The 10074-nt window shown below is 44.1% G+C and overlaps 1 protein-coding gene and 1 non-coding gene across 3 annotated transcripts; both read left to right on the top strand.

Annotated features, from left to right (window-relative positions):
• The first annotated feature begins 316 nt into the window (after positions 1-316).
• Positions 317-6050, top strand: LOC128457152 (heterogeneous nuclear ribonucleoprotein A/B). Of its 2 annotated transcripts, XM_053441707.1 has the most exons (9): positions 317-444; positions 1500-1835; positions 1973-2141; positions 2263-2418; positions 2732-2863; positions 3116-3263; positions 3647-3802; positions 4396-4495; positions 5179-6050. In XM_053441707.1, exons 2-8 carry the CDS (start codon positions 1525-1527, stop codon positions 4473-4475), a joined length of 1152 nt encoding a protein of 383 aa, XP_053297682.1. In that variant the 5' UTR covers positions 317-444; positions 1500-1524; the 3' UTR covers positions 4476-4495; positions 5179-6050. The 2 variants fall into 2 exon arrangements, with proteins under 2 accessions (XP_053297682.1, XP_053297683.1); XM_053441708.1 differs by lacking the exon at positions 4396-4495.
• Positions 6051-6670: 620 nt separating this feature from the next.
• trnav-cac (transfer RNA valine (anticodon CAC)) lies at positions 6671-6743 on the top strand. The gene has a single exon. It is a non-coding gene; the product is annotated as a tRNA-Val (tRNA).
• The last annotated feature ends 3331 nt before the right edge of the window (positions 6744-10074 follow it).

Genomic DNA, 10074 nt, shown 5'->3' with positions numbered 1-10074 from the left:
TGTGCACCGTGAGGAGGTTCGACACACAACTCCTCGAGCTCAGGGTTTGTTCATAAATAAGATTGAAACCTTCACTCAGGAGGAAAACTCGTCTTCAAACTTAAAGTCAAACTTTAACCCTGAACTCATATTCTATCGTGTTTTATAATCAGAACCCAACAGCAGTGAAAGCAGGAGCAGAAGGAGCAGGGAGGCGACAGGAAGCAGGAAGGTTCTCCAGTTCCTTTATGTGCTGCTTCTCTCGTTTCTCTTTCTCATCAGCCAATGACGTGACGCCTTCAATCTCGCCGGGGCTCCTCTCGTCCAATCGCGGCCGCCGTCACTGTGACGTGACGCTGCGCTCCGTTACATCCGGTCATATAAATCCTGCCACGAGTTAGCGGCGAATTTGGAGAGTGTCCATTTTGAGCAGCGGGTCGGCGTCGCTGGTTTTTTCCCCTCAAAGTAAGAATAAGATTATTTGCTGTGTTTGCGGAATCGAGCACGAACCACGATGTTCGGCTGAACGCGCCCGTTTTACCCTCTTCGCCGCCTCGCCTTTAATCTCCGTGTTGTCCCCTTGTTAGCCGCGAATCTAGCTTAGCTGCTCGTTAGCCGCAGCGATGCTAATCTGGCTACACGCCGCCATCGCTGTTGAATGGAAAGCTCGTTTCGGCCACATCACGCGAGCCGAGGCTCCGCGGCCGCTGCAGCCTTAATGTTGGTGGTGTTTCCCCGCATGTTTTCGTGTGCTTCCCCGGTTGTTCAACCACCGGGGTTTGCCCTTCTGCTAGCCGGGCCCGCACGCCGCTCTGAGCGGTAACGGAGCAAAGCGCGGTCCGCTGCAGCATTAGCATGGAGCTGCACGTTTTCTCTTTGTGTTTCCCGGCGAACCAGACACGTAACCGCGTTATTTACTCGATTTTCAGCCGATTCTCCCACGATTTATCCATCAAGCTGCATTCAAATAACGCAAATACACTGTTTAGGACCAACCGGTTAGCTAGCGGTTGTAGCTGCATGCTAACGGGCACGTTAGCCGCCGAAACTGAAGCACAATGAACGATCCGCATTGTTGAGCTCGAGCAAACGTTTCGACACGGATTCATTGTCTTTGTTTGAAAACGTGTCCTCGGGTTGTGAAGCCCAGCGGCTCAGTTCACGTGGATCAATAGAAAACACGATGTCCCGGTTGTTTAATTGATTAACCCTTTAGGTTATGCACGAAAATTTAAAGTGATTGTTGAATTGTGTAAGAGGAGCATCTGGAATTTGTGGATTTGTTCTTTTACTTTGTATTTCTGTGTAGATTAACTTAGATTTTTTTCAATCTCATTGTTAGGAACCACATGTACTGATTGTTTGAATAAGTTCAAAATCAAATCCAGCCGCCTTAAGTAAACAGAAACTATCATAAATCTGCCGCCAGCGTTTCGTAACTAAAAATCAGTTTACCAAACCTGTTTCTTATGTCATTAAATCAAGGTTTATTACTTATTTGTTGTTCTTTCCTGTTGCAGTCTTTCAAAGAGCCTCACCGTCACAATGTCAGACTCCGAGAATCTGCTCATGGAGACCTCAGAGCAGAACGGCAACGAGGGCGAGGAGGACCAGAACGGAGCCGAGCAGGAGCAGGAGCAAGAGCTGATGGCCGGAGACGACTGCCCGGAGGAAGTTCCAGAAGAGGTTCAGGACGAGGTTCCAGAAGAGGCTCAGGAAGATGCACAGGAAGACGTTCAGGAAGATGCGCTGGACGAGTGTCAGGAGGAAGGCCAGGGCGAGGGTCAGGACAACGGCACCGACAACGGCACAGACGGAGGCAAGATTGATGCCAGCAAGGGAGAGGAGGATGCTGGGTAAGTGTGTCCCTTTTGATTGGCCACGTTTAAATTGTACGAGCACCTTTTGGTTTTCAGAAATAAGCCGACCATATCAAACGTGCTGGTAGAAACAAGAGTAGTCAATTAACGGCACATGTTCTCTTTGTTTGCAGGAAAATGTTCGTCGGTGGTCTCAGCTGGGACACGAGTAAAAAGGACCTGAAGGATTACTTCAGTAAGTTCGGCGAGGTGTCGGACTGCACCATCAAGATGGACTCCAGCACCGGACGCTCCCGGGGCTTCGGCTTCGTCCTCTTCAAAGACGCCATCAGCGTTGACAAGGTGAATACACGAGGAACACAGGAGCAGATGAGGGCTTTGCTGACCCTCCTTTCTGTAGACGTGATAAGTTAAGGTCTCATCTTACGATGTTGTTGCTCCATGTTAACGTGTTTGTGTGCAGGTGCTGGAGCAGAAGGAACACAGACTGGACGGGCGTCAGATCGACCCCAAGAAGGCGATGGCCATGAAGAAGGAGCCCGTTAAGATATTTGTTGGAGGTTTGAACCCTGAGACGACGGAGGACGCCATCAGGGAATATTTTGGCACCTTCGGAGAGGTTGGTTTCACCAAACACAGAAAATACTCCCCCCCCCGTAAATCTCAGACTATCCAGTGTTGTGTTTTAACAGAAGGTCGGATTAACGGCTTTGATCATTTTTACAGAACTAAATCTCATTGAATTGAAGTTTGAGTTGCCTAAGTAAACTCCTTTTGGTGACATATCACATCATACCTATTAACTAGTCAAAACCAAGTTGCAGGTTAATCAACCAAGCTTCTGTCGGAGCGGTTAAGACTGAATTTGTGTTGTGTAACTGTTGGAGCATGACCAACGTGTTCTAACAGGTTTCTCCGCCCTGTTCTTCCAGATCGATACCATTGAACTTCCCATGGACCCCAAATCGAAGAAAAGGCGGGGCTTCATCTTCATCACATACAAAGAAGAAGCATGCGTCCACAAGTGTCTGCAGAAGAAATTCCACAACATCCAGGGTGGAAGGGTACGTACACACAGACACACACTTCATCAACTCTGGGTTCATTGCCAACTATCAACTGAAAATGTTCTGGCTCTCGCCCATTTCCTGCATTACAGCTGTGAGCTCTTTGCTCTTGGCAAGGAGAGTGTGGTAGTTTATTGTCACTTTTATTAAATGAACATGTAATGGTCACCTCTGATCTTGAACACCTTAAGGATTTCAGTGTTTAGTGGGCAAGGCCAGGATTTTAAAGTGTTTACATCTCCTCTGCAGTGTGAGCTGAAGATCGCTCAGCCCAAGGAGGTGTACCAGCAGCAGCAGTACGGAGGAGGACGTGGCGGCGGTGGTGGTGGTGGAGGAGGAGGAGGTGGTGGTGGTTATGGTGGAGGCGGTGGCGGAGGACGAGGCAGAGGCCGTGGAGGTAAGGACGAGGAGTCTGCACAGGCGCCTGACTTTTGTTTTTTAAATCCTGTGTTGTGGGGCTCGTATAAGAAGACTTGCCCCATTTTATTCTACCTGCAGCAAGTTCACTAGCTCAGTAAAGAGAGGAATGGTACGACCCGTCCACTCAGCAGAGACTGTTCTCTTTTCATCTGTCTGACTCTATATATTTTACTTGCGATATTGGCCTCAGAATTGAATTTCAGTCGGTTCACCTGCTCTTAGAGTTCGTGACCTGATGTCAAAGTTTCACTATGAACGTTCGACTAAACCTTTATGACCACGACACCAGGAGCTAATTCAACAAACCCACATACTGGTCCGACTGTTGAAACTCAAACTGCTTCGCTCTTTGTGACTCAGGTCAGAATCAGGGCTGGAACCAGGGCTATGGTGGAAACTACTGGAACCAGGGATATGGTGGGAACCAGGGCTATGGCTACGGTGGATACAGCGGCTATGGAAACTATGACTACAATTCTGGTTACTATGGGTATGGCGGTACCGGATATGATTACAGTAAGTATGCGGAGACAAACTGTCATATGCTTGTGTCCTTTTCCTATTTGTCGCCAGCTTTTTCCCGCTCTTTACGTTGCACCATTAGCTACCTTGAGCCGCTGCAGTCCGGTCACCCGCACCGTTAGCTCATTAGCTCTGTCACCGGCCGGCACGCAACTAATCCTGATAGGTCGAATCCTTCCAGACCCACCAGTCGAATGCGTAGTTGCTCGGGAGCGGACGGACAAACTCGAAGGAGCTTTTGAAATGGGACGCTGTAGTTGTACCGCTGTGACGCCATCAGTCTGCAGCCTCTGGAGGAAACGGCCCCTGAATTCAGACACAACTCCTGAAATTAACACTTAAAAGTTTGTGTCGTTAACAGGAATACACATTAAACGATGAGCCACCTACGGGAGCTTCATCTCCTGTTGGACTGTTAAAGTGCAGACACCGTTCATAGGAGTGATTTGACATTTTTTGCACACGTGTTAAATTCACCACACCAGTCACATGCCTTTTGAGTCCAGGACATGTTTGACCACAACAACTCCTTTTTTTAACATCTCTAAATTGAAATCTGTTTCTAACTTGGTCTATTCTGTCTTTAGGCTCCACAGACCAGGGCAACGCCAGCTACGGCAAAACCCCCAGACGGGGGGGACACCAGACAGGCTACAAGCCATACTGATGATGACATGGTATTGCAAGGTATCCCATGGCTTTAAGAACCTCCCATTTACATACTCTCACGACACCATGAGCACAGGCACTGAAATCCCACCCGCACAAAGCCATAGTTCCGATTTAGGGCTTTACGTGAAGGGTAACCCCCGACCGCCGCAAACTCGAGAACCCTTATGTGCACGTGTGTCACCATAGTTGAAGAACTCCGTCGATTGCCATTCATGTTAGAAAGTCTACGAGGCTTAAAGCTTGTATCACTCTGCTTTCAGGTCATTTGAACTTTTGCTTTGCCTGCCTTTCCTTTTTGGAAGAGAACTGACGCTTGTTTTCATCTTTGCTTTTCTGCAGCTCTTCCTGCATGACATGTTTTTGTTTTGTAGTTTAGGTCCAGCTCTGGCTCCCACCTGTACTGCCATGTAATCTTTTGGTTAAATTACCAATAAAGTCATTGTTTATTTTTTGGTTAATTTTGGAGCCTTTATTATGAACAGAAGTGAAACGCTGGTCCTCCAGTGGACATGGGACAGGTTCAGAGTCGGTGTCTTGACCCTGAATCGACATGTTGGAGGAGTTGAACTGGAAACTGTCAAATTAAATCCACCGCGCTCTGATCTCAGGATCAAGAGCTCAAATTGGATAAAATGTTGAAAGTGTGATTTTTGTTTTTAATGAAGACGAAGTGACCGAGTGTTTGTCTCCTCCCACAGGACTTCAGCGATCCAATGAAAGCGACCGCTGACCGGACACACCAGGCCGAACTCGACCTCTTTTATGACAGAAGACCATTTGTACAGAAAACATCTGAAATGTAACTTTTCCATGTTTATTTTTTTTTTTCCTTTTTGTTTTTTTAATCCTATAATTTTTTAGCTTCTACTTTTCCCTTCTGTGTTTATTTTTTTTTCTCCCCCTTCCACATTTCCACCGACGGAAGTGTAATTTTTACTGTACTTTTTGGTACCTGTTTTGATTCTAATGTATTGTAAGGGTTGTATTTTACATGTTTGTTGGCTTTACAGGTTGAAAAAAATCATGGCGCTGTAAAGGAGCTTTTTTGACAATAAAAACAAGTTTTCAGTATTTTTTATTTTTTTGTTCTGATGCTTCCAGGTTCTGGGGTTGAAGAGTCAAAGGTTTAGAAAGTTCTGTTGTCCGAATTGGTCGAAACTGGCTTTGTTTTGTAGCAGCAACACAACCCAGTGATCTGTAATGACAAAGTTATTCTGCTTCACTATGAACTTTTCTTTTTAAAGCTGGAGTCCAGTGTACCAAGAATGAATTTATACTTGTGTTGTGTTTCCTCAAAGGCTGAAGCGTCTTCCAGGACGTTCTGATTTTTACCAGGGAACTGACATCTGGAAATATCCATGTAGAAGGTGGGGGGGGGGATCGTGACTCAACCACATGTAACTGTGGGTCAACTAATTGTTTTCTAGTTTGCTTTAGTTTGTGTTTGTTAGGTGTCACCTGCGCTCAAGTTAAATGTCTGCTTCATTTCTTTTTGGTCTGACTTCAGGCCTCTGAAGTCGCCTCAGCTAGTGTCTGACCATTTATTAGTAATAAACATTCTCGTTTGTGATTTTGTGTACTGTTAATGATTAATATTACGCTTGATAATGATGTAATCAAGGCAACATTGACTAGTATAATAATTTTTATTTTTTATTTCTCATGTAAGAACATTGTTTTAAGGGCACACAGAGTGTTACTGTAGAGAAATACACATCTTAAACCCAGAGGAGCTCAGAATGCCAGTTCACATTAGTGCATGAATCAGTTCAAGTTGAATATTCTCTCGGTGAAGTGGAAATTACTTTATTGACGGTTTCCTGTAGACAAATTGATCCATGATCAATAACTGATTAGTTTCCTGGTGGTTGTATCTATACACTAAGTTCAGGGTTCACTACTTTAACATTCTTTAGTGGAGGGGCCTTAAATATTGACAATAGGTTTTTTAATTCAGACTTTTACAAAAAGGAGAGTTTCAACATTTAAAATAAATAATAGATCCTAGCTCCAGTGAGTAGTTTTCTTGGGATATTTAACTTTAATTAATTAAAAGTATTGATGCCCTGAAACACTTACCTAGTCAGTGGGATCTAAATAAATTAGAACAGTTGCATAAAGGATCTATTATTAGATATTAAATAGTCATCTCAGCGTACTCATCAAGATGGCGTGTGTCCATAGGAATCAGTTTCCGTAGTGTAGTGGTTATCACGTTCGCCTCACACGCGAAAGGTCCCCGGTTCGAGACCGGGCGGAAACATCTGTTATGATCTTTTCCTTTTTAGAAAATTACGTTTACAATCTACAAGGTAAGAGCAGATTATTCTAATTCTTTCTATAATAAAAGCATTAGGACGTTTCTGACACGTTATAAATCTGATAGAGTTATTTCTCTTCATCTTTTAATTCTTCCATTTAGTGTGTTAATCATTTGATTAATGACAAATAAACTAAACTAAAGTGTAGGTGTTAGTATCTAATGTTTAACAGTTGGGTTTATTCTTTATATCAGAATTAAATATAATTAATGTCTTTATTACTGGTGGATTTATCACCTTTACTCATAAGTGCAATGACAGGTTTTCTGAACCATCTCAGGAATGTTACATTTTTATTGTTTTTACTTATTTATTTAGTTTTGCTTCATTCATTTGAACTGTTTATTTCTTATTGGCGTCTCTTTGCTCCTCTATTAATTATTTTTGTTAAGTGCTTTGTAACACAATGAATAGAAGTTCTATGTTTATCAAGTTTATTTTAAAGACTATTATTCTATAGTCAATGAGCTGCTTTTTCCTTTTTCCTCCGGAGCTGCACAATGTTCTAAATTTTGGGGGAAATTCTTGGTTTTCATAAAGAGGACATGAGGGTGTTCACCATAGTTTGCTCCATGTCCCATCCGCTAACACCGAGGAGACGCCGGTATATGACCTTGACTGCTGCCAGCCACCAGGGGGCGGTGAAGACACTTTGGCTTCACTCTTTGGGGACCTGTCGTGTCGGCCATCTTTATTCACAGACTCTAACTAACACACGACGGCACCAGAAGACCAACACGTATTATTTGGACACATTTTAATTTTAATGAACAGAACAAAACACAACAATCAGAAGAAGAGTTTTCATAGTTGTCATCTTGTTGTGGTTTTCTAATGCACTCGTCTACATCTCAGCTATGACCGGAAGGATCGGGGCCTTGAACCTCCGGGGCCGTCTGCACGTGAGGCGACATCCAGACGCCCAGATACACACAACGCCTTTCTGTCTGTGAACTGAGAACGCCCGTCCAGCTTTCTGTTTGAGTCCATCTCTCTCTCCTCCTCCGTCCGCTGGTTTCACTTCATCTGCAGATTTCTCTGAGTCCGTCTCTCTGTCCTCAGAAAGTCGTCCTCTCCGGGCGTCCTTCAAGCAAACCTCCACGTGGCTGGGATCTCCACCGGACCTACGTGGACAGGTTGGACGTGCTGCTGGCTGAGTTGAATGGGAAAGCTGCAGCTCCTCCACCCATCCTCCGCGGAGGAGCCGAGCCGCGGTGAGGAAGGAGTCCGTCTGGCTGTGCAGCTTCTCCTGGAGGTCAGGGAGTCGAGGCCCCGGTGAGGTGGAGCTCCGGCCCGGGACAGGAGCTGTGGTCTCTGGGTTTCTGACCACCGGCATGTCTCCACCTCAGCTGCAGGAACTCCTCTGATGAAGCAGTGGATCTTCAATTCAATTTGGAAAAACCTGTAATTGTAGAACAGATCAAAGGAAAGAGATTAGAAGATATGACATTAGTGTGATTCTCAATCTAAGAAACAGGATTCTGAAAGAAGTAGAGGAATGAGAAATAATAGCAGGAATAAAAAAGCCTAGTTTTCCAGTTTTATTATAATTTCTATCACATTCTCATTTGCAGTGTAATTGGCCATAAACTGTGAATTAAAAAGCTGTGATCTTCTGCTGCATCACCAGGGGGAGGCAGAGATCCACTAACAAGCCTCCATGAAGCAATGCAGAAGTGAAACAGGATCCTTTCCTGCCTGTGGTTCGTCACGCTCCAGGCTGAACTAACCTGAGGCCCCTGAGGCTGCTGTTCACAACGCTGGGAGAAGAATGTAGTAGAGACCCTGACTGCAGCCCCGAGCTGAGGGAGGACGTGAAGGTCAGCTTCCTCCGTGAGAAGGTGCGGGAGGTGGCGGCACGTGGCAGCAGCTGAACCTGCAGCGGTGGAAACATGTTAAAATATTAATATTTTTTACACTTCTTTCAGAGATCGATGTCAAAAATCTCTTAACAAAAAACATTTAAACCGGTTTTTAAGTCTGACTCCGCATGTTTGACATATTAATAAAATAAGGACTCAAATATGTTTCTACTAAAAGCAATGGTTATTAAATCTAACTGACCCACTCAGACAAACTAAGGCTTCAAATATATATAAATAATTAAATACTCGACTTGACTTGAACAGTCATAACAAACTTTGTATCTTAGATTTGACTCTTTCACAGTTTAGTTCAGGATGCAGATTATAAATGAAGCCATAAGATAACAAGTTAAAATGATATAAAAACGAGAAGTTATAGGTTTGACTTCAGTCATCAGCTCTTTTGATTCTGGAAGTTCAATGTTTCTGGTTTGGTGATAGAAACATTTTCCATCTCCAGGTCTTGAGACAGGAAATATAGATTTATGAGCAAAGAGAGCATCGACTTCATGATGCATCCGACTCGGCTCAGCTTTCTGTAGGAAATGTATTTAACTGATGTTTCTAATCTATGGCAAAGATTAAAAAATATATAAAAACCAACATGTCACTGACTTTCAATGTTATACGTCTCTCTGCTAAACATCAGCCACACTAATATTTTTATAAAGGTATTTTTTGTCTAAACCGACATGTTCTTATTTTGCCTTAATGCTAAATATTAAAGTTCTCTTTTATACATGTGGTGCAATGTGTTGCATATTCTCACGTGTCTACCCGGTGCTCTGCTGGAAGCTGAACGTCGACCAGCAGGACAATGAACTGCTGAACTGACCTGAGTCTCATCAACGCCCCAAATAAAACTGTGCAGATCGATATCACAGAGAAATCAGAAAGGAACCTCTTCATTCTTCATTTCTAACTTCACATCTACAGACGCATGAAAACACAACGACATGCATTAGATCCACAGTCAAACAATTCAACATATATATGAACACAAACACACACAAAGAAGTGAATGAGCACAAAGCTGTAGATTCAGTTCAAACCTGAATTCTGTCTTCTCCCCTCGTCCTCCTCTCAGGACCGACTGCTCCATCTGACCCCTCACTCGCTCTTTTCCAATCCCCCCCTCACTCTCTCTCTTTGTCTCTCTCGCTCTCTCTCTCTCTCTCTCTCTCTCTCTCTCACACACACACACACACACACACTTCAACCCCCCTTAAATGAGTTTACTGGGACAAAGTTCGACTCCTTACGAGGCCAAGTTCGTCCTATAGAATCTGGCGATGAAATGTAGTTAAAAAAGAGTTTCAAACGAACACGTGCCAAATACTAACAACTCCACATTGTGTTATAACTGAAGACAATGGAAGGTAGAGCAAGAAGTCGGTGTGTACAACAG

This window comes from Pleuronectes platessa, chromosome 15, assembly GCF_947347685.1.
Source record: "Pleuronectes platessa chromosome 15, fPlePla1.1, whole genome shotgun sequence".
Taxonomy (NCBI): Eukaryota; Metazoa; Chordata; class Actinopteri; order Pleuronectiformes; family Pleuronectidae; genus Pleuronectes; species Pleuronectes platessa.
The sequence above is the reverse complement of the archived record's forward strand: the minus strand, read 5'-3'. Positions and strand labels throughout refer to the sequence as shown.

Coding starts and splice junctions, on each gene's coding strand:
- LOC128457152 (XM_053441707.1), top strand. CDS start 1,525: ATGTCAGACTCCGAGAATCTGCTCATGGAGACCTCAGAGCAGAACGGC. Junction 2,419..2,731: donor ATTTTGGCACCTTCGGAGAG/GTTGGTTTCACC, acceptor CTGTTCTTCCAG/ATCGATACCATTGAACTTCC. Junction 3,264..3,646: donor ACGAGGCAGAGGCCGTGGAG/GTAAGGACGAGG, acceptor TTTGTGACTCAG/GTCAGAATCAGGGCTGGAAC.